Here is a 23,641-nt window from a genome sequence, read left to right on the forward strand (position 1 = left end):
AGAATGTGGAATTACAGTGTGTCATTCTAATGTGGTTCAAAAAGTGCAACAAGTCTTGGTTTTGGTAGCTGAGTTCTGGCACCATGTATATAGGTGTAGCAGGATAAGTTCTCCCACTTCGAAAAATGGAGCTCGTCACCATATTGCTATAGGCTGTAGTGGTTTACTAAAAAGTGAAAGGCTTTAGTCTGTAAACTGTAAACAGGGCTAAAGGAATACATTCTTGGGGTCTGTCAGATACCTACCCAGCCCCCTGTGTTCTTTTAGCTTCTTGGTTGATGTGGTAGCAGCCAATCAGATCTCAGCAGGAGATGTCCACTCTGCGGATTGTCTGTGGCGCAAAATATACAAAGTTTTTGAGCATGAATTGCTAAAAACTATTGAATGGGTTTACACCAAATTATGGAAAGTACTCTTTCTGGACCAAGATCTAGCTTTCTGCCAGTTTGGGTAAATCTGTTCAGCGCTTTGAGCTGTAGCTGTGTCTAAGGTTCTTATGGAAAAATGAATGGGGAAAATGCATTTTGGAACCCCTCCTTTTTCTCGGCCCCTAAAACCTTTGATGCGCAAACTTTAAAGAAGTAGCACTTTTTTGGAAAGTTTTATAGAGATTTATCAAATGGTTCAAAAGTTATTAGCAACACAAAAATGCACTTCCTATGGAAACACAATCTTAAGTATAATAACCCAGTGGTGAATGCCAATGGGGAATAATTTTATGATGTTATAAGTGATGTCAACAATCATCATTGAACATGCTATGAGTGATGTGATATGCATAGATATCACAGGTAGTATATGATGGATCGTTAGTTATGGTTGTTTCGCAAACCATGACTGGTGAACTACAATAGTTTTTAGGTTTTATTTTGTAACCATAACTGTACTTCAACACTATGGGGGTCATTACAACATTGGCGGTAAAAGCCGCTTACCGCCGTGCAGAAGACCGCCAATACACCGCCGCGCCCGCGGAATTCCGCCACAGCTATTATAACACACATCTCGGTATCCGCCGAAATACAGACACCCACACAACTCCGCCACCCCAAAGGTCAGTGATAAACTGGCTAAAACAAATCCTCCACCCTCACGCCAACAGAAACACGCCCATGCTATCACGACACACGAATCCACGCGGCGGTCTTTCAACTGCAGTATTCCATTGGCAGTACACACCGCCGTGCTCAAAATACACACACATCTCCAAAACACCGCCACATTGGACAATTCAAAATACACACACCTGATACACATACAAACACCACTCCCACACACCCAACACAATATAAAACACACAGCCACATCACCCACAAACCCCAACGACCAGAAAGTTTGAGGAAGCCGAGAGACAGAGAGCACAGCAATTGAGAACCCCACCACACAGAGGCACACAACACCATCTCCCATACAACAGTCCACGCACAAAACACCACACACCACTACACAGCACCACACACATCAACACATACACCACCCCACACATCACCCACATCACCCCATGTCACGCCAAAGACACCCCAGGTTTTCCGAGGAGGAGCTCAGAGTCATGGTGTAGGAAATCCTCCGGGTAGAGCCACAGCTATTTGGCTCACAGGTGCAGCACACCTCCATAGCCAGGAAGATGGAGCTATGGCGCAGAATCGTGGACAGGGTCAACACTGTGGGACAGCATCCAAGAAATCGGGAGGACATCAGGAAGAGGTGGAACGACCTACGGGGGAAGGTGCGTTCTGTGGTCTCCAGGCACAACATCGCGGTACAGCAGACTGGCGGCGGACCCCCACCTCCTCCCCCACAACTAACAACATGGGAGGAGCAAGTCTTGACCATCATGAATCCAGAGGGCCTCGGAGGAGTCGGTGGAGGAATGGACACTGGTAAGTCAAATCTTAACTATCATATCCCCACCCTACCTGCATGCTATCACACACCCTCACCCTCACCCCTCCCCTATCACTCCAACTCCTCACTAATGTACTAATAACACAAACCACACATCCCAACACCAAGCCCTGCATGACACAACTAAGCATGGTCACCCATCACTAAAGCATGCTCACTGCACATACCCATAACAACCCCCTAACCATCATGACACAAACCCCCACACAGGAATGCTTGCACTGGGGTACACGCTCACCCACCCATTGCACACCATGACACACACACACATGCAATAATCATGCTCTTATACCCCTGCAGGACCACTACGGAACGTCACCACACAGGAGGGTCCAGACATCTCCACTCCACCCACAGAAGAGGCCCACAGTGACGACAGCAGCTCTGGCCAAGTGGATCCAGATGACCAGCCCGGACCATCGTGGGCCTCGGGACAGTCGGTTACCCTCGCACAGGCACAGCCCAACACTGACCTTCCACCCTCTGGTAACACCAGCACAGCACCCACCCAGCGGGCCCATACCTCCATACCCAGGACACGTCAATCAGCTGTGTGTCCACCACTACAGGGAACCCAGGATAACCCACCACCCCAACAACAACAGGGACCTGGGGGCAGTGGTAGTGGGCACACGGTCCAGGGGACGGAGGCACAGGAACACAGGGGAACTGGGAGGGCTGCTGTGCGACAGGGGGCAGACAGGCCAAGGGAACCCACCCTCCACGAGGCCCTCTCCTCCATCATGGGAGCATACCACCACTCCCAGGAGACAATGGCGACGGTCCTGGCCAAGTTTCAGGAGACCCAGCGCATGCAGGAGGAGCAGTATTTGGGGTTCAGGGAGGAGCTCAGAACCATCAGCTCTACCCTGGGCACCATCGTAGGGGTGCTGAAGGATATACAAAAGACCATGAGGGACACTGTGGCACTCCAAGGGGCCCCTGACACTAGAATGGATGATGAACTGCCCACCACCTCCGCCGGCGCTAGTGGACAGGACGCCCCGCCACAGGACCACCACAGCAGCACCCCACCCCCTGCAGACGGAGAACCACCTCACAAGCGGTCCCTGAGATCCAGGAACAGGACAGAGCAAGATGGCAAGACCCCCGCCAGGAATTGAGACCACCCTGATTGTCCTCCCACTGTCCCACTTTGTTACCCTGTCCAGATTGGAACTGCCCCAGCTCCACTTCCTATGCCCATATGGGCATAGCACCTGTGCGACTAATAGACTGGACTCTGCCATGGACATTCCTCCACCATCCCACATCACCATTTTACAACCCCCCTCCATTTATGAGCACTTAAATAAACACCCTTGAAGCACTAAACAATCTGGAGTCAGTCTGTGATTTGGTAAATTTGTATTATCAATGACAGTGTCAAAAAGCGTTTTCTATTGTAATGCCAACATACCTATGTCATACATCACAAGTCCATGAAGGATGCAAGCAGATGACACACGTTGGTAACCACACCTGTGAAACCGTAATGGAAAGGTACAACTCAGTTACCAAATACTTCTACTAAATGACAGACAGGATAGAGGTAGAAGTGTGAAAAAGAATGTAATAGTGAAAAAAAATGTTCTCACCTGTGTGTCACTGGAAATATTGCTGTATGACTGACTCCCTGTTGTCTATGTCTTCTTCCTCAGCTTCTTCCTCATCACTGTCCACAGGCTCCACAGCTGCCACAACACCGCCATCTGGACCATCCTCCTGCAGAAAAGGCACCTGGCGTCACAAAGCAAGATTGTGAAGCATCGAGCAGGCGATGATGATCTGGCACACCTTTTTTGGTGAGTAGAATAGGGAACCACCTGTCATATGGAGGCACCTGAACCTGGCCTTCAGGAGGCCGAAGGTGCGTTCAATCACCCCCCTAGTCCGCCCGTGGGCCTCATTGTAGCGGTCCTCTGCCCTGGTCCTGGGATTCCTCACTGGGGTCAAAAGCCATGACAGGTTGGGGTAACCAGAGTCCCCTAATAGCCACACCCGTTGCCTCTGGAGTTGACCCATCACATACGGGATACTGCTATTCTGCAGGATGTAGGCGTCATGCACTGAGCCAGGGAACATAGCATTTACCTGGGAGATGTACTGGTCTGCCAAACATACTATCTGTACATTCATGGAATGATAACTCTTCCGGTTCCTGTACACCTGTTCACTCCTTTGGGGGGGGACCAGAGCTACATGTGTCCCATCAATAGCACCTATGATGTTGGGGATATGTCCCAGGGCATAGAAGTCACCTTTAACTGTAGCCAAATCCTCCACCTGAGGGAAAACGATGTAGCTCCTTACGTGTTTCAGCAGGGCAGACAACACTCTGGACAATACGTTGGAAAACATAGGCTGGGACATCCCTGATGCCATGGCCACTGTTGTCTGAAAAGACCCACTTGCAAGGAAATGGAGCACTGATAGCACCTGCACTTCAGGGGGGATTCCTGTGCGATAGCGGATTGGTGAGATCAGGTCTGGCTCCAACTGGGTACACAGTTCCTGGATTGTGGCATGGTCAAACCTGTAGGTGATGATTAAATGTCGCTCCTCCATTGTCAACAGGTCCACCAGCGGTCGGTACACCGGAGGATTCCGCCATCTCCTCACATGTCCCAGCTGACGGTGCCTAGGAAGGACAACAGCGACCACAGAGTCAACAAATTCCCAGGTATGTACCCACAGCTACACAGAACACGACACCAAATCCAAAACTCTTCCTGTATGTGTGTTGAGTGTAGGCCTAGGTATGTGTGACGCAGTAGTAAATGAAGCCATGTGGGCCCCTGAAATGGCGGCTGCCTGACCTCTAAACTGGGACAATGGGATGTGAGGTATCTGCGCTGTCGTTGTACACCGTCGCGGTAGGCGGTCGTAGACCGTGGCGCAGTGCTGCATTGGTTAACATTGGCCCCTATGGGTCCCAGGAGCCAATGATGAAGTGTGCTGGCGGTGATGAGACGCACCGCAGAGGACGCACTGCCGCGGACGTCACTGCCGCGGACGTGACCGCCATTTTCTATCTGTTCAATCACTCGATACCTGATCTTCGACAGGAGAGGACCTACACTGCAAGTGCTGTTGTGACCTCGGTCTGGAAGGGACAATGGCTGCTGCGTCTGGGGAAAGGGCCCCTGCCTTCACTGCTCAGGAGTTGGAGAAGCTCGTGGACGGGGTCCTCCCCCAGTACACGCTACTCTACAGTCCTCCAGACCAACAGGTAAGTACACAGGGAGCACATTGTATGGGCTATGCCTGGGTGGAGAGGGCTGGATGTCAGTAGGAAGGGGGCAGAGGTCAGGGAACATGAAGGACTGTGAATGCATGTGCCACATGGCAAGGGTAGGGATGGGGGCCACCCACTTCGACAGTGCTGTTGTTAATGACTTCTCTTCTTCCCCTGTACATGTCATGTAGGTCAGCGCCCACCAGAAGAAGGACATTTGGCGTGCCATCGCCAAGGACGTCCGGACCCTGGGGGTCCACCAGAGACGGGGCACCCACTGCCGGAAAAGATGGGAGGACATTCGCCGCTGGAGCAAGAAGACGGCGAAGGCTCAGCTGGGGATGGCCTCCCAACGTGGGAGGGGTGCCCGTTGAACCATGACCCCCCTGATGTTCCGGATCCTGGCGGTGGCCTACCCTGAGTTGGAGGGGCGCTTGAGGGCATCACAGCAGACACAAGGGGGTGAGTACACTCTCATTCTGCGGACTTTGCGCGCAGTGGAGGGGTCTGGGAGGGGGAGGAGGGCTATGGGTTTCCCTAGGCCAGGGCGAGTTCCGTAGGCTAGGCCCCTCCGTAATGCAGGCCATGTGGCACTCCACCCCACCTCTGTAGAGTGCCAAGTACAGGTATACATGCCCCTGTGTCATCTATGTGTGCAGATGACCACCATAGCCATGTAGGGCAGATCCCAGGAATTGCATCTGTAGAGGCCAAGAGCACAGCATAGTGCAGGGGGCTGCTGTGTCTGTGTTGTCCGCCAACGGTAGCGGTAAGCCATGCACTCACCTGTTTTTCTTCTGTCGCCCCCCCCCCCCCTTTTTGTGCTCTCCCTGTTCTTGTGTGCATCAGCGTCATCAGGCGGAGGTACAGTGGCACCGGAGCACGATGGAGCTGCTTCCCACATGGCCATGGAGGGCCACAGACACTGTATACACCAGTGGGACGGAGGGCGAGGGGAGCTTCACGTCGGTCACCGGATCACCAAACAGCGACACGGACTCGTCCGCCGATGGGAGCTCCCTTGTGGTGGTGGCACCATCTGTGCCCCCCACTTCTACAGGTACAGCCGCCACCCCCCTACCAGCACCACCCTCTCAGCAGCCCCTCAGCCTCCGCTCCGTGCCCGCTCACCCAGGATTGTGGGCATCACCTTCGCCCCTGGCACCTCAGCCCCTGTCACCCCTGCTGCCCTCAGTGAGGAGGCCATTGACCTCCTCAGGTCACTCACTGTTGGGAAGTCTACCACTGTGAATGCCATCCAGGGTGTAGAAAGGGAGTTGCAACACGGTAATGCATTCCTGGAGGGCATTCATTCTGGTCAGGCTGCCCTTCATCGAACCCTGCAATGTCTGGCCTCAGCATTGATGGCAGCCATTGTCCCTGTGTCTAGCCTCCCCCCTCCAACTCCCTCCACCCAGACCCAGTCCCCTGTACCCCAGCCTATCCCAGGCACACCATCAGACAAGCATGCATACACCTCAACACACAAAAGTAGCTCAGGCAAACATAAGCACCACACAACCCACAGGCACTCAAACAAGCATCACCCACATACAGACACAACAACATCCACTGCCTCCACTGTGTCCCCATCCTCGTCGTCTCCCTCCTCCCTCCTAGTGTCGTCTACACTCTCACCTGCATGCACTACATCTACAGGCACTAGGAGTCGCACCAGAACACCCAGCACCACACCCCGCTCACCTGCACTCACCACCCCCACTACCATTTACACGTTCCCTGTGTCCACTCCCAGTGTGTCTGTGATGCCCCCTCTCAAAGTACACAAACGCGGGCACCCACACACCCAACATCCATCCACCTCACGACAGCCTCCAGTACCTGCACCTGCACCCAAATCACCTAAAGATACACCTCCTACAACCACCTCCTCTTCCTCCACTCCCAGACCCCCTCCAGCTACCCATCCCAGTCTTCGTCAGCAACTCTTCCTCATCAACGTTGACCTCTTTGCCACCACCCCCACTCCTCCAATTCATAGGTCCCGTAGTAGCACCTCAGCCAAAAAAAGTCCAGTACCAGTGGTGCGTGTTCAAGGTGTGTGGAGTGCACCGGCCATCAGGGCAGCCAGTGTGACACGGAGCCAAAGCACTGCCAGTCCACCCCCTGTAAAGCACCTAAAATTGGAAAGTGGCAGACGGCACAGGGTGAAGACTCCTGGCGACAAAACTGCTCACAAGGGTCCCAGGGGGAGTGCCGAGTCAGCTGTGACTCCTCCAAAGGTGGTGAAGGGCCAGAAGAAGTCTGCACAGTCTGGGAAGAGCAGCATGGTGGACAAGGGTGCCATCCTCCCCGGCGGCCGGGACGCCACCGCCAGCACTGTCGTCACTGGTCCGGAGACCACCGCCAGAGTCAGTGCCCAGGAGGGCAGCACAGTCGTCACTGGTCCGGAGACCACCGCCAGAGTCAGTGCCCAGGAGGGCAGCACAACCGTCACTGGTCCGGAGACCACCGCCAGAGTCAGTGCCCAGGATGGCAGCACAATCGCCACTGGTCCGGAGACCACCGCCAGAGTCAGTGCCCAGGAGGGCAGCACTGTCGTCACTGGTCCGGAGACCACAGCCAGCGTCAGTGCCCTGGAGGGCCCCGGCAGCCACAGCCCCACTGGGCAATGAGGGACCGTCATGCCACAACCAATGCCCAGGTCAGAAACTGCAAAGTAAAGCACTGCTGAACAGGTCAGAAACTGCAAAGTCAAGCACCGCTGAACAGGGCACAGACCGCCATGACAAAGCACCGCTGAACAGGGAAAAGACCGCCATGGTGAAGACCGCTGAACAGGGCAAAGCACCGCGGAACAGGTCAGAAACTGCAAAGTCAAGCACCGCTGAACAGGGCACAGACCGCCATGGCAAAGCACCGCTGAACAGGGAAAAGACCGCCATGGTGAAGACCGCTGAACAGGGCAAAGCACCGCTGAACAGGTCAGAAACTGCAAAGTTAAGCACCGCTGAACAGGGCACAGACCGCCATGCCAAAGCACCGCTGAACAGGGAAAAGACCACCAAATCAAGCATCGTTAGCCCATGTGCAGCTGGGACAGTGACGGAACAGGAACTGTCACGGGGAGCCTGATGCAGTCTGGGCACCAGTCCCCCTCCAGAACCTGTGGAGACTGTTATCCACTTGAGAGACTGTGGCTTTGCACTCGCCAGGATGGTACAGTGGGCAAGCCACCCACTGTAGAGACTTGAGAGACTGTGGCTTTGCACTCCCCAGGATGGTACAGTGGGCAACCCACTCACTGTAGAGACTTGAGAGACTGTGGCTTTGCACTCCCCAGGATGGAACAGTGGGCAACCCACCCACTGTAGAGACTTGAGAGACTGTGGCTTTGCACTCCCCAGGATGGTACAGTGGGCAAGCCACCCACTGTAGAGACTTGAGAGACTGGCTTTGCACTCCCCAGGATGGTACAGTGGGCAACCCACCCACTGTAGAGACTTGAGAGACTATGGCTTTGCACTCCCCAAGATACATCAATGGGCATGGAGCCCTGTCTTGGATCTGGCGTGGTGCTGTAATGCAGCTGAGGTGCCCCCCCCTTCCCTTCCCCCTGAGGTGCCTGTTGTATTTCTACCGGATGCCCCTGCAGTGTTCTCTCCGTTTGTGGACAGGTATCTAGTGTGGGCCTCGCCCATGCATTATGGGCCCAGTGGTGCACGGACATTGATATGTGTATACCTGCACTACTAATCGTAATGTATCAATTTTGGAATGTGTATATATATCTGTATATATTAGCTTACTGTATTTTGCTACATTACAAAGTTTGAACTGATTTTGTTTTGTCTTTGCATTCTTCCGGGGGGGTTTGGGGTTGTTACTGTGCTGTTTGGACATGCATTGGTGTGTGTGTGTTGTAGTGGGTGAGGGTAGGGGTGGGGGTGTTGCGTGTGTGTGTCCCTGACTTTTGCCTCCCCCCTCCCCTATGTCATAGGTGCAGTACTCACCGTTGTCTTCGGCGCCTACGTAGATGGTGATCGTAGAGGAGCAGAAAGACAAGCGCAGGGAGTATTTGTAATTCGGGCTCCATGGTGGCCTCCTATATCGTGGAGTGTGTTCAGGTGAGCGTTTTCCCATTGCAAAAGCTGTTTCTGCCGTGTTTTTATCCACGGTGAATCCGCCCTGGAAAAGGTGGCGGATTGGCGGGTTGTGATACTGTGGGCGGTACATTGTCTTCCGCCTCTCTGTTGGCGGTGACCGCCACGCTGCTTGTCTGTACCGCCGTGGTGGTCGGAGTGTTAAAGTGGCTGTCTATGTTGGCAGTTTCCGCCACGGTCATAATTCCCTTTTTTTGTCCGCCAGCCTGTTAGCGGTATTACCGCAGCTTTAACACCGTCCGCCAGGGTTGTAATGACCACCTATATCTGTGTTTTGTCACTGAATGTAATGTTTTTTAAACGTACATGAAGGTCTGAAAACCAAAGCTGACCAGAACTTCAGTTTAACCTTTGTTTTTGCAGTCAATTTAGTTTTTTTATGATATATCACATCCAAATGTTCCTTGCTCTTAACCTGCTATATAGGGCCAAGTCCAACAGCCCACAGACTTTTTCAAACAATGTTCGGCCTTAGGACACAGCCTTTAGGCAGGCCCTGCGCCCAATCTACTACAGGCAGCCAACCCCTCCTCAGTGCACCACATTAGGCTGCGCACAGTGAAGTTTGACCACATGGTCTGTCCTTAAGCCAAGATCTGTTTCCAACCCACTAAGAGCACAGAACCTCCGCTATACACAGCCTTTAACACACATCCTCATAATAATTGTACCAATAAGTTACAACATCATTAAATAACAAGACATATTTAAAAAAATATTGCATTCACGGTTGTCTTTTTTCACAGAGGTATTGGTAATGTTGTATGTACTCGTATCTGTAAGATTATGTTTGTTAGTTATGATTGTTTTGTCACCACACGGCTAAGTTCATGGGAATTGCATTAGCTGTGCAAGTTATATTTAGCATGGCTATTGTGCAAGTTATGGATTTCGGTCCTTATCATACTTGCAAATTCCCGTGGTGTTTTAATTTACAACCATAACTACTTTTTAATTGTGTTATTTTTTAAAGCAATGTACTTTACATATATTGACTGTCACATAAAAAGAAAATGTGTCCAGCGCATTTCAGTGGGCGGAGCGGGTAAGGTGGGCGTGGTGGGCAAGGGGGGAGAGAATGACTTCATGACTTCGCCCGACCTAAAGTGATTTTAAGTGGTGTATGACTGTGTGCTTACTGCTGAGTAGTTCTTTTGATGGGTCAATATGGCCACCACTTCACCAAATTGTAATATAAATTTTTGTATATTACAAGTTATACATATATATTTATTAAACAGGGAACAGAATCATTGCATTTCACGTTGGAGATGATGAAGAAATCTATTGCACGGATCATCAGGGCAGTAGAAGACAAGATGGCATCACCAGCCACACAGGTGAGTAAATAGCACATAGCTGCTTGGGATCAGGACATCTTTAGGCCTTCCACATTTCCAAACCTAGAATATTTCAGTTGTATGTTATTTTAATGTCATTTACAACCTCAGCAATAGATTATGGGGGTCATTACAACATTGGCGGTATAAGCCGCTTACCGCCGTGCAGAAGACTGCCAATACACCACCGCGGCCGCGGTAGACCGCCACAGCTATTATGACACACATCACGGAATCTGCCGAAATTCAGACACCCACACAATACCGCCACACCAAAGGTCAGCGAGAAACTGGCGTAAACACATCCTCCACCTCCACGCCAACAGAAACACGCCCATGCCATTACGACCCACGAATCCACGAGGCGGTCTTTCAACCGCGGTATTCCATTGGCGGTACACACCGCCGAGCTCAAAATACACACACATCTCCAAAACACTGCCACATTGGACAATTTGAAATACACACACCTGACACACATACACACACCACTCCCACACACCCAATACTATATAAAACACACACCCACATCACCCACAAACCCCTACTACCAAACATTCAGAGAGAAGGCCAGAGAGACAGCACAGAACAGACAACCCCATCACAGAGGCACACAACACCATCATCCACGCAACATCCAAGCACAAAACACCACATACCACTACACTCACCACACTCATCAACACATACACCACCCCACACATCACCTACACCAGCCCATGTCACGCCAAAGACACCCCTGCTTCTCCGAGGAGGAGCTCAGGTTCATGGTGGAGGAAATCATCCGGGTAGAGCCACAGCTATTTGGCTCACAGGTATAGCACACATCCATAGCCAGGAAGATGGAGCTATGGCACAGAATAGTGGACAGGGTCAACGCTGTGGGACAGCACCCAAGAAATAGGGAGGACATCAGGAAGAGGTGGAACGACCTACAGGGGAAGGTGCGTTCCACGGTATCCAGGCACCACATCGCGGTACAGCGGACTGGCGGCGGACCCCCACCTCCTCCCCCACAACTAACAACATGGGAGGAGCAAGTCTTGTCCATCTTGCATCCTGAGGGCCTCGGAGGAGTCGTTGGAGGAACGGACACTGGTAAGTCTAATCTTAACCATCATACCCCCCACCCTACCTGCATGATATCACACACCCCCACCATCACACCCTCCCCTATCACCCCAAATCCTCACCTATCTACCCATGACACCAACCACCCATCCCAACCCCAAGACCTGCATGACATAACTAAGCATGGACACCCATCACCAAAGCATGCCCACTGCACAGACCCACAACACCCCCCAACCATCAGCACACAAGCCCCCACACAGGAATGCCTGCACTGGGGTTCACAATCACCCAACCATTGCACTCCATGAAACACACACATGCAATAATCATGTACTTATACCCCCGCAGGAACCCGAAGGAACGTCACCACACCAGAGGGTCCAGACAACACCACTCCACCCCCAAAAGAGGCCCACAGTGACGACAGCAGCTCTGCCCCACTGGATCCTGATGACCAGCCCGGACCATTGTGGGCCTCAGGACAGTCGGTTCCCCTTGCCCAGCCACAGCCCAACACCGAGCTGCCACCCTCTGGTAACACCAGCACAGCACCCACCCAGCGGGCCCAAACCTCCCTACCCAGGACAGGTCAATCAGCGGTGTGTCCACCACTACAGGGCACCCAGGCTAACCCACCACCCCAACAACAACAGGGACCTGGGGGCAGTGGTAGTGGGCACACGGTCCAGGGGACGGAGGCACAGGAACACCGGGGAACTGGGAGGACTGCTGTGCGACAGAGGGAGGACAGACCAAGGGAACCAACTCTCAACTAGGCCCTCTCCTCCATCATGGGAGCATACCACCACTGCCAGGAAACGATGGCCACGGTCCTGGACAAGTTGCAGGAGACCCTGCGTCTGCAGGAGGAACAATATTTGGGGTTCAGGGAGGAGCTCAGGACCATCGGCTCCGCCCTGGGCACCATCGTAGGGGTGCTGACGGACATTCAAAAGACCTTGAGGGACACCGTGGCACTCCAAGGGGCCCCTGACACTAGCCACGACGATGAAATGCCCACCACCTCCGCCGGCGCTAGTGGACAGGAAGCCCCGCCACAGGACCAACACACCAGCACCCCATCCCCTATAGACGGACAACCACCACGCAAGGGGGCCCTGAGATCCAGGAACAGGACAGAGCAAGATGGCAAGACCCCCGCCAGGAAATAAGACCACCCTGATTGTCCCCCCACTGTTCCACTTTGTTACCCTGTCCAAATCGGAACTGACCTAGCTCCACTTCCAATGCCCAGATGTGCAATGTACCTGTGAGACTAATAGACTGGACTCTGCCATGGACATTCCTCCACCATCACCCATCACCAGTTTACAACCCCCCTTCATTTTTTGAGCACTTAAATAAACACCCTTGAAACACTAAAAACAAATAGAGTCAGACTATGATTTGTAAATCTGTATTATAAATTACAGTTTCATAATGGGTTACCCATTGGAAGGCTAACATACCTATGTCACACATCACAAGCCCTTCAAGGATGCAAACAGTTGACACGTAGGTTACCACACTTGTGAAACTGAAATGGAAGGGTACAACTCAATTAACAAATAGTGAGTGAAATGTAGGTACAGGATAGAGGTAGATGTGTGAAAGTTAATGTAATGGTAAAAATGAAAATGTTCTCACCTGTGTATCACTGGAAATATTGCTATATGACTGACTCCCTGTTGTCGTTTTCGTCTTCCTCAGCTTCATCCTCATCACTGTCCACAGGCTCCACAGACTCCACAGCTGCCACAACACCGTCATCTGGATCATCCTCCTGCAGAAAAGGCACCTGGCATCGCAATGCCAAGTTATGGAGCATGGGACAGGCGATAATGATGTCACACACCTTCTTCGGTGAGTAGAATAGGGACCCACCTGTCATATGGAGGCACCGGAACCTGGCCTTAAGGAGGCCGAAGGTGCGTTCGATAACCCTCCTAGTCCGCCCATGGGCCTCATTGTAGCGTTCCTCTGCCCTGGTCCTGGGATTCCTCACTGGGGTCAATAGCCAGGAAAGGTTGGGGTAACCAGAGTCCCCCAATAGCCATACACGGTGCCTCTGGAGTTCACCCATCATATCAGGGATGCTGCTATTCCGCAGGATGTAGGCGTCATGCACTGAGCCAGGGAACATAGCATTTACCTGCGAGATGTACTGGTCTGCCAAACAGACCATCTGGACATTCATTGAATGATAACTCTTCCTGTTCCTGTACACCTGTTCAGTCCTGCGGGGGGGACCAGAGCTACATGGGTCCCATCAATGGCACCTATGACGTTGGGGATATGTCCAAGGGCATAGAAGTCACCTTTCACTGTAGGCAAATCCTCCACCTGAGGGAATATGATGTATCTCCTTACGTGTTTCAGCAGGGCAGACAACACTCTGGACAACACGTTGGAAAACATAGGCAGGGACATCCCTGATGCCATGGCCACTGTTGTTTGAAATGACCCACTTGCAAGGAAATGGAGCACTAACAGCACCTGCACGTCAGGGGGGATTCCAGTCGGATGGCGGATTAGTGACATCAGGTCTGGCTCCAACTGGGTACATAGTTCCTGGATTGTAGCACGGACAAACCGGTAGGTCACAATTAAATGTCTCTCTTCCATTGTCAACAGGTCCACCAGCGGTCGGTACACTGGAGGATTCCGCCATCTTCTCATATGTCCCAGCTGACGGTGCCTAAGAAGGACAACAGCGAAGAACCAGTCACTATTCCTCCAGGTATGTACCCACAGTTACACACAAGACTACAGCAGACACAAAACCCTTTCTATATGTGTGTTGAGTGTAGGACTCAGTATGTGTGACGCAGTTGAAAATGAATCCATGTGGGCCCCTGAAATGGCGGCTGCCTGACCTCTAAACTGGGACAATGGGATTGTGGGGTAACAGCGCTGGCGTTGCACACAGTCGTGGTAGGCGGTCGTAGACCGCGGCGCAATGCTGCATTGGTTAACATTGGACCCTATGGGTCCCAGGAGCCAATGAACAGGTGCGCCGGCGGTGATGATGCGCCCCGCCGCGGACGTCACCGCCGCGGACGTCACCACCATTTTCTATCTGTTCAATCACTAGATACCTGACCTTCGACAGGAGAGGACCTACACTGCTAGTGCTGCTGTGACCTCGGTCTGGAAGCGACGATGGCTGCTGCGTCTGGGGAAAGGGCCCCTGCCTTCACTGCACAAGAGTTGGAGAAACTTGTGGATGGGGTCCTCCCCCAGTACATGCTACTCTACGGTCCTCCAGACCAACAGGTTAGTACACAGGGAGCACGTTGTAGGGGCTAGGACTGGGTGGACAGGGCTGGGTGGAAGAGGGAAGGGGGCAGAAGTCATAATACAGTAAAGCATGGGAATAAATGGGCCACATGGTCAGAGTAGGGAGGGGGCCACTCACATTGATGGTGCAGTTGGTAATGACTGTTCCTCTTTCCTTGTGCATGTCATGTAGGTCAGCGCCCACCAGAAGAGGGACATTTGGCGGGCCATCGCCAAGGAGGTGCGGACCCTGGGGGCCCACCAGAGATGGGGCACCCACTGCCGTAAGAGAGGGGAGGACATTCGCCGCTGCAGCAAGAAGACGGCGGAGGCTCAGCTGGGGATGGCCTCCCAACGTGGGAGGGGTGCCCGTCGTACCATGACCCCCCTGATGTTCCGGATCCTGGCGGGGGCCTACCCGGAGTTGGATGGGCGCTTAAGGACATCACAGCAGACACAAGGGGGTGAGTACACTCTCATTCTGCGGACTTTGCGTGCAGTGGAGGTGTCTGGGTGGGGGAGGTGGGCTCTGGGTGTCCCTAGGCCAGGGCGAGTTAGGTAGGCAAGGCCCCTCCGTAATGTAGGCCATGTGGCACTCTACCCCACCTCAGTAAATTATCAAGTTGAGGTATAGTTGCCCCTGTGGCATCCATGTGTGCAGATTTCCACCAATGCCATGTAGGCCATATCCCAGAAATTGCATGTGCAGAGTGCATGAGCGCGGCGTTGTGCGTCTGTCTTGTCCGCCAACGGTAGCGGTATGCCATGCACTGAAACTCTCTTTGTTCTGTCTCCCCGCCTTTTCCTGCTCTCCCTGTCCTTTTGTACATCAGCATCAACAGGCGGAGGTACAGTGGCACCGGAGCACGAGGGAGCTGCATCCCACATGGCCATGGAGGGCCACACCACAGACTCTGAATACACCAGTGGGACGGAGGGCGAGGGGAGCTTCACGTCGGCCACCGGATCACCAACCAGCGACACAGACTCGTCCGCCTATGTGAGCACCCCTGTGGTGGCGGCACCATCTGTACAGGTACAGCCGCCACCCCCCCTACCAGCACCGCCCTCCCAGCAGCCCCTCAGCGTTCGCCCCGTGCCCGCTCACCTAGGAGGGTGGCCATCACCTTCGCCCCAGGCACCTCAGGCCCTGCCCCAGTCACCCCTGCTGCCCTCAGTGAGGAGGCCATTGACCACCTCAGGTCACTCACTGTTGGGCAGTCTACCATTGTGAATGCCATCCAGGGTGTAGAAAGGGCGTTGCAACACAGTAATGCATTCCTGGAGGGCATTCATTCTGGTCAGGCTGTCCTTCAGCGAACCCTGCAATCTCTGGCCTCAGCACTGATGGCAGCAATTGTCCCTGTGTCCAGCCTCCCCCTCCAACTTCCTCCACCCAGACCCAATCCCCTGTACCCCAGCCCATCCCAAGCACACCATCAGACCAGCATGCACACAAGTCAACACCCAAAAGTAGCTCAGGCAAACATAGGCACCACACATCCCACAGGCACTCACACAAGCATCACACCCATACAGACTCAGCAACATCCACTGTCTCCACTGTGTCCCCCTCCTCCTCTTCTCCCTCCTCCCTCCCCCCTCCCAGTCTTGTCTACACACACACCTGCATGCACCACATCTACAGGCACTAGGACTCGCACCAGGACACCCAGCACCACACGCCGCTCACCTGCACTCACCACCTCCACTGCCATTTACACGTCCCCTGTGTCCTCTCCCAGTGTGTCTGTGACGCCCCCTCCCAAAGTACCCAAACGCCGGCAATCACTCACCCAACATCCATCAACCTCACAACAGCCTCCAGTACCTGCACCTGCACCCAAAACAGCTAAAGTGACACCTCCTACAACCACCTCCTCTTCCTACACTCCCAGACCCCCTCCAGCTACCCATCCCAGTGTTTGTCAGAAACTGTCCCTCTGTCAAATTGACCTTTTTGCCCCCACCCCCCCTCCAATTCATCAGTCCCGTCGTAGCGCCTCAGCCAAAAAGCCACCAGTACCAGTGGTGCGTGTTCCAGGTTTTTGTAGTGCACCGTCCACCAGGGCAGGCAGTAGGACCCGGAGCCAAGGCACTGGCAGCCCACCCCCTGTAAAGGCTCCGAAATTGGAGAGTGGACGACGGGACCGTGTCAAGACTCCTGGTGGGACAACAAGTGAAATGGGATTGAAGACGATTGGTGAGTCAGCTGTAACCCAAAAAAAGGTGGGGAAGGTCCCGAGGAAGTCTGCCCAGCCTGTTGTGAGTGTCACGGCGGAGAAGTGCGCCATCATTTCCGGCGGTCCAGACACAACGCCAGCACCGTCGTCACTGGTCCAGAGCCCACCGCCAGAGTCAGTGCCCAGGAGGGCCCAAGTATCGTAACGGGTCCAGAGCCCACCGCCAGAGTCAGTGCCCAGAAGGGCCCAAGTATTGTCACTGGTCCAGAGACCACCGCACAAGACACAGCCCAGGAGGGCCCAAGTATCGTCACTGGTCCAGAAAGCACCGCACAAGACACAGCCCAGGAGGGCCCAATTATCGTCACTGGTCCAGAGAGCACCGCACAAGACACAGCCCAGGAGGGCCCAAGTATCGTCACTGGTCCAGAGACCACTGCACAAGACACAGCCCAGGCGGGGCCAGGATGCCACAGCCCCGCTGGGCAATGATGGAACGTCATGCCACACACCAATGTCCAGTATGGAGATCGTCATGCCACACACCAATGTCTAGTGTGGAGATCGTCATGCCACACACCAATGTCCGTATCAGAACCGCCATGTCAAAGCACCGCTGAACAGTCCAGAACCGCCATGGCAAAGCACCGCTGAACAGTCCAGAACCGCCATGGCAAAGCACCGCTGAACAGGGCAAAGACCGCCATGACAAACCACTGCTGAACAGGGCAAAGACCGCCATGACAAAGCACTGCTGAACAGTCCAGAACCGCCATGGCAAAGCACCGCTGAACAGGGCAAAGACCGCCATGGCAAAGCACCTTCTGAACAGTCCAGAACCGCCATGGCAAAGCACCGCTGAACAGTCCAGAGACCGCCATGGCAAAGCACCGCTGAACAGTCCAGAGACCGCCATGGCAAAGCACCGCTGAACAGGGCAAAGACCGCCATGGCAAAGCACCGCTGAACAGGGCAAAGACCGCCATGGCAAAGCACCACTGAACAGGGCAAAGACCGCCATGGCAAAGCACCGCTGAACAGGGCAAAGACTGCCATGACAAAGCACCGCTGAACAGGGCAAAGACCGCCATGTCAAAGCACCGCTGAACAGGGCAAAGACCGCCATGTCAAAGCACCGCTGAACAGTCCAGAACCGCCATGGCAAAGCACCGCTGAACAGTCCAGAGACCGCCATGGCAAAGCACCGCTGAACAGGGCAAAGACCGCCATGGCAAAGCACCGCTGAACAGTCCAGAGACCCCCATGGCAAAGCACCGCTGAACAGGGCAATGCACCGGGTAGGAATGAATGGCCCACCACATCAGGCATCCTTATCCCATGTGCAGCTGGGACAGTGACAGGACACTACCTTTCACGGGGAGACTCATCCAGTCTGGGCACCAGTCACCCCCCAGTACCAGTATGGACCTGCATCGACTTGAGAGACTGTGGCTTTGCACTCCCCAGGATGGTACAGTGGGCAAGCCACCCACTGTATAGACTTGAGAGACTGTGGCTTTGCACTCCCCAGGATTGAACAGTGGGCAACCCACCCACTGTAGAGACTTGAGAGACTGTGGCTTTGCACTCCCCAGGATTGAACAGTGGGCAAGCCACCCACTGTAGAGACTTGAGAGACTTTGGCTTTGCACTCCCCAGGATACATCAATGGGCATGGAGCCCCGTCGTGGATCTGGCTTTGCATTCATCTGGCTGAGGTGCCCCCCCTTCCCTTCCCCCTGAGGTGCCTGTAGGGTTTCTATCTGATGCCCCGGCAGTGTTCTCTCGGATTTTGGTCAGGTATCTATTGTGGGCCTCGCCCATGCATTTTTGGACTGTTTGTGCACGGACATTGTTGTGTACATATCTGCAATACTTCTCGGACTATTTATGTAAATATGAGTGATTTTGGAATACATATATTTGTATATTTTTGTATGACATGTATATTGGCACATTATAATGTTTGCCCGAAATTTGCATTGTCTTTGCATTGTCCCGGGGGATTGCGGGTTGTTACTGTTCTTTTTGTGACTGCATTGGTGTGTATGTTGTACTATGCGAGGGTGGGGGTGTTTGGTGGGTGTCCCCCTAACTTTTGCCTCCTCCCTCCCCCGTGTCGTAGGTGCAGTACTCACCGGTATCTTCTGCGCCTACGTCGCTGTTGGTCGTGAAGGAGCAGAAAGACAAGGGCAGGTAGTATTTGGAGTTCCGGCTCCATGGAGTCGTCGTTCCTCGTGGGATGTGTAGAAGGTGAGCGTTTTCCCATAGCAAAAGCTGTTTCCGCCGTGTTTTTATCCACGGTGAATCCGCCCCGGAAAAGGTGGCGGATTGGCCTGTTGTGATACTGTGGGCGGTACATTGTCTCCCGCCTGTCTGTTGGCGGTGACCGCCGCGCTGCTTGTTTGTACCGCCGTGGCGGGCGGTGTGTTAAAGTGTCTGTCTTTGTTGGCGGTTTCCGCCAGGGTCATAATTCCCTTTTTTTGTCCGTCTGACTGTTTGCGGTATTACCGCATCTTTAACACCGTCTGCCAGGGTTGTAATGACCACCTATATCTTTAATAGCAATATATCTTCTCTGAGGAATAGTAAAGTCATTCGTGATAAGGCTTTTAATTTTCTTGCCAGGAGAACATCATATTAGTGTGTGTTTCCCTGTTGGACTTTGGACAACAGAGCCTCAACTGGGAGACCATCCTGCAAATGCACACACCCGTTTGGTGTAGATCCTGTTCTTTGCTACTCACTTAAGGATATTCTTGGTTTGCTTGCATTCCACACTGAAGTTTTTGCTTAACCTTGATTCCATTACCCTTTATGATAACCCTTTAAGAATAGTGTGGTTCTTCTTTGATTCCTTGCTCCTTTCTGCTGGGAAAAAAATACCTATTTGAAATTTGGCAGATTTGAACTTGGTGTGAATTGAACGCATATCCATTTCACACCCTGTGTGCTTGTGACATCCATCATCTCTGACTCCATATTTAACCCACTCTGGTTCAAGAACATGTTCTTACCATGAGCCGCATACAGTATTCAGTTATTCTGACAGGGAGGTTTGACCTTTCTGTGGATTTCATTACACGGGCTTTCTTCATATAAGCCTGAAACTACTGCGTTTGAATATCGTTTCTGAATATTTTAGACCATCCCAGAGCACATTTGATTGCACCATAATTGTACACTGATGGGTACAAGCACTTTTAACCTTGTGGTAATAGTGATATAAAACTCAGAAGAGTGTATATAGTGGCAAAACAAATAAAGGGTACATAAGTCCAACGTTGTGTATATAAGTGAAAAAATGGAAGCACATAATGGCTGCACTGTGCATGTCCTTGTTAGGCACTCAAAAGTGAAATCTGTTGGAGAGTAGAAGTTGGCTTAAACTTAGGCAGTTAATCATGAGAAAGAGAAACCATGTGAGTTGTTTCAGACTGTCATCTGTTTTAAACCTCCTCAGACAACCTTTATTCTAAGCATGTTGTGTAGCTGTTTCTGTCCATGGTAATTGGATGGGAAGAACCAATGTATGAACTGCATGGCAAGAACTCTCTCTATTTAGGTTTTAGCCTACCAGACAACGCAGCCGTCTGGTTTGCTAACGACATCTTGGGGGTATTCAGAAAACTCACCTATTAATGCATTCTGCCTGTTGCTTACCATTGGCGTTGAGGTGTGTATCTCACATTTTCTGGCTTTCTATTTGTTGTCTTTATTTGCTTTAGGCTGTCCAGCTTGAGTTCATCCCTCCCGTTGCCCAAACTTTGTTTACTGTATTCTTCCACAAACTCATTTTCTGTAAACCGGACTTTACATCTTGTTCATATGTTGTCACATTTGCTGTACGTTCATAGACAGAGGTCAAATGTCAGGTTCTCTCTACCACTGACCTTGGTGTTTATTTTTCTTTCTCTGACTTCAAAGTTAGAGAATTTATGTGACTATCCTGCTGATTATATATGTAAGACAGAAAGAGATATTTTTTTTCTAGCACACCCAAAAAATAAGGGAACTGTGCTGATGAGTCAGAATATATCAGAGTTAGTACAAATGAAGCACATTTTCTTAGTAATTCCAAACTGTGGTGAAAACACATATTTAAATATGATTAAAACACATCAATACACTAGGTGATGACATTTGCACACATCGTTTGTGTGCAGTCAAACCGTATTTCAGTGCAAATGTAATGGTCATTTTAATTGGAATGTGTTTCTGTAGTGGCAGTGTGCTACCTCATGCCACTCCACTCCACGCCCTTCCAATCAATTTGACATTTGCACACATTATTGTTTGCGTGCGGTCAAACCGTATTTCGGTGCAAGTATAATGGTCATTTTAACTGGAATGTGTTTCTGTAGTGGCAGTGCTCTACCACACCATACATACTCCACAGTACACCACTTCACTCCACTCTATGCCCGTCCACTCTATACCACGTCACTCCATTCTGTGATGCTCCAATCTACTCTATGGCATGGCACTCCACTCTAAAGCACTCTGCTACACTCCATGCCACTCGACTCCACGCCACGCCACTCACTCTAAGCCACAACATGCCACTCCACTCTACACCCCTCTCCTCTACACTGTTTACCCTACTCCACTCTTCCCCAATCCAATGTACCCCACTGCACTCCAGTCTATCCCACTCCAATCTAATGTACCCCAATCTACCTCAAACCACTCCACTTTGCTACCATCTACTCCACTCCAGTCTACCCAACTTTACTCCACCCAGTCCCCACTCCACTCTAAACAACCTCACCCCTGTTTACCCACCCCTCTCCACCCCATCCCAGTCTACACCCCCCACTCTACGACACCCCAACCCAGCCTACCCCACACCACTCCAATCTACCCCACTTCAGTCTACCCCACTGTAACCCAGTGTACGCCACTCTAACCCAATCTACCCCACTCTAACACAATCTACTGCAACCTAATCTACCCTAGTCCACTCCACTCCACTACAATCCGATCTAGCCCACTCTACTACAATCTACCTCATTCCACTCTACCCCAATCTACCCCTAATCCACTCCAATCTACCCGATTCCACTTCAGTCTACCCCACTCAAATCTACTCCACTCCAGGCCAATCTACCCCACTCCACTCAAACTAACCCAGTCAATCACTCCACACTCTACTTCACCCCAATCTACTGCACTCCACTCAAATCTACCCCACTCCACTCAAATCTACCCCACTCTGCTCTTGTCTACCCTAGTCTAGACTACTCCACTCCAATCTACCCCACTCCAGTGTACCTTAATCCAAATCCACTCTTTGCCCTTCCACTCTATTTGACATTCGCACACATTGTGGTTCTTCTGACCGCCAGGGTAAAGTTGGCGGTCCCACTGCCAACAGGCTGGTGGGGAGGTCCGCCACATTATGAGTGTGGCTGGGTGGCCTCTCCACATCTCCACTCATACTGCCAGGACGGTCGGAACCTCTGGGCCGGAAATGATCGTATTTCGGTGCAAGTATAATGGTCATTTTAATTGGAATGTGTTTCTGTAGTGGCAGTGCTCTACCACACCATGCATACTCCACAGTACGCCACTCACTTCACTCCACTCTATGCCCTTCCACTCTATACCACGTCATTCCATTTTATGATGCTCCAATCTATCAATCAATCAGGAATTTGTAAAGAGCACAACTCACCTGTGAGGGTCTCAAGGCACTGAGGTGTAGGTGGGGTGGGGGGAGGTGCTGTTACTGCTCGAAAAGCCAGGTCTTGAGAAGTTTCCTGAAAGTAAGGAGGTCTTTGGTCTGACGCAGGTGGGTGGGAAGAGTGTTCCATGTCTTGGCAGCGATGTGCGAGAATGATCTGATGCCGGTTGTAGTTCTGCGGACACGTGGGACGGTTGCGAGGTCGGCGGAGCGGAGATGCTGAGTCGGGGTGTAGAAGGAGAGCCGTCTGTTGAGGTATTCTGGTCCGGTGTTGTGCAGTGCTTTGTGAGCATGGGTGAGGAGTTTGAAGGTGATTCTCTCTACCGTATGGCATGGCTCTACACTCTAATACACTCTGCTACACTCCATGCCACTTGACTCCACAAAACTCCAATCTGTGCCACTCCCTCCACGCCACAACATGCCACTCTACTCTACGCCCCTCCACTCTGCACCGCTTACCCTACTCCACTGTACCCCAGTCCAATCTACCCCACTGCATTTCAGTCTATCCCACTCTACTCTAATATATCCCAATCTACCTCCCCCCACTCCTCTTTGCTGCAAACTTTTCCACTCCAGTGTACCCAACTTTACTCCACCCAGTCAACCCCACTCTATTCTATTCAACCCTACCCCAGTTTACCCACCCCTCTCCACCCCATCCCAGTCTACACACCCTACTCCACCACATCCCAACCCAATCTACCCCACACTACTCCAATCTACCCCACTTCAGTCTACTCTAGCCCAGTGCACCCTAATCTATCCCAGTCTACCCCACTCTAACACAGTCTACCCTACTTCAACCT

The 23,641-nt window shown here is 52.2% G+C and overlaps 1 protein-coding gene across 1 annotated transcript in view; it reads left to right on the forward strand.

Moving 5' to 3' along the window:
- The window catches only part of LOC138259621 (zinc finger protein 436-like), a 154,401-nt gene that overhangs the window by 102,350 nt on the left and 28,410 nt on the right, over positions 1-23,641 (forward strand). The window contains exon 6 of the mRNA XM_069207471.1: positions 10,509-10,607. Within this exon, the coding sequence (XP_069063572.1) occupies positions 10,509-10,607 (99 nt within the window). The remainder of the gene's footprint in view (positions 1-10,508; positions 10,608-23,641) is intronic.

Source organism: Pleurodeles waltl, chromosome 9 (genome assembly GCF_031143425.1).
Source record: "Pleurodeles waltl isolate 20211129_DDA chromosome 9, aPleWal1.hap1.20221129, whole genome shotgun sequence".
Classification (NCBI taxonomy): Eukaryota; Metazoa; Chordata; class Amphibia; order Caudata; family Salamandridae; genus Pleurodeles; species Pleurodeles waltl.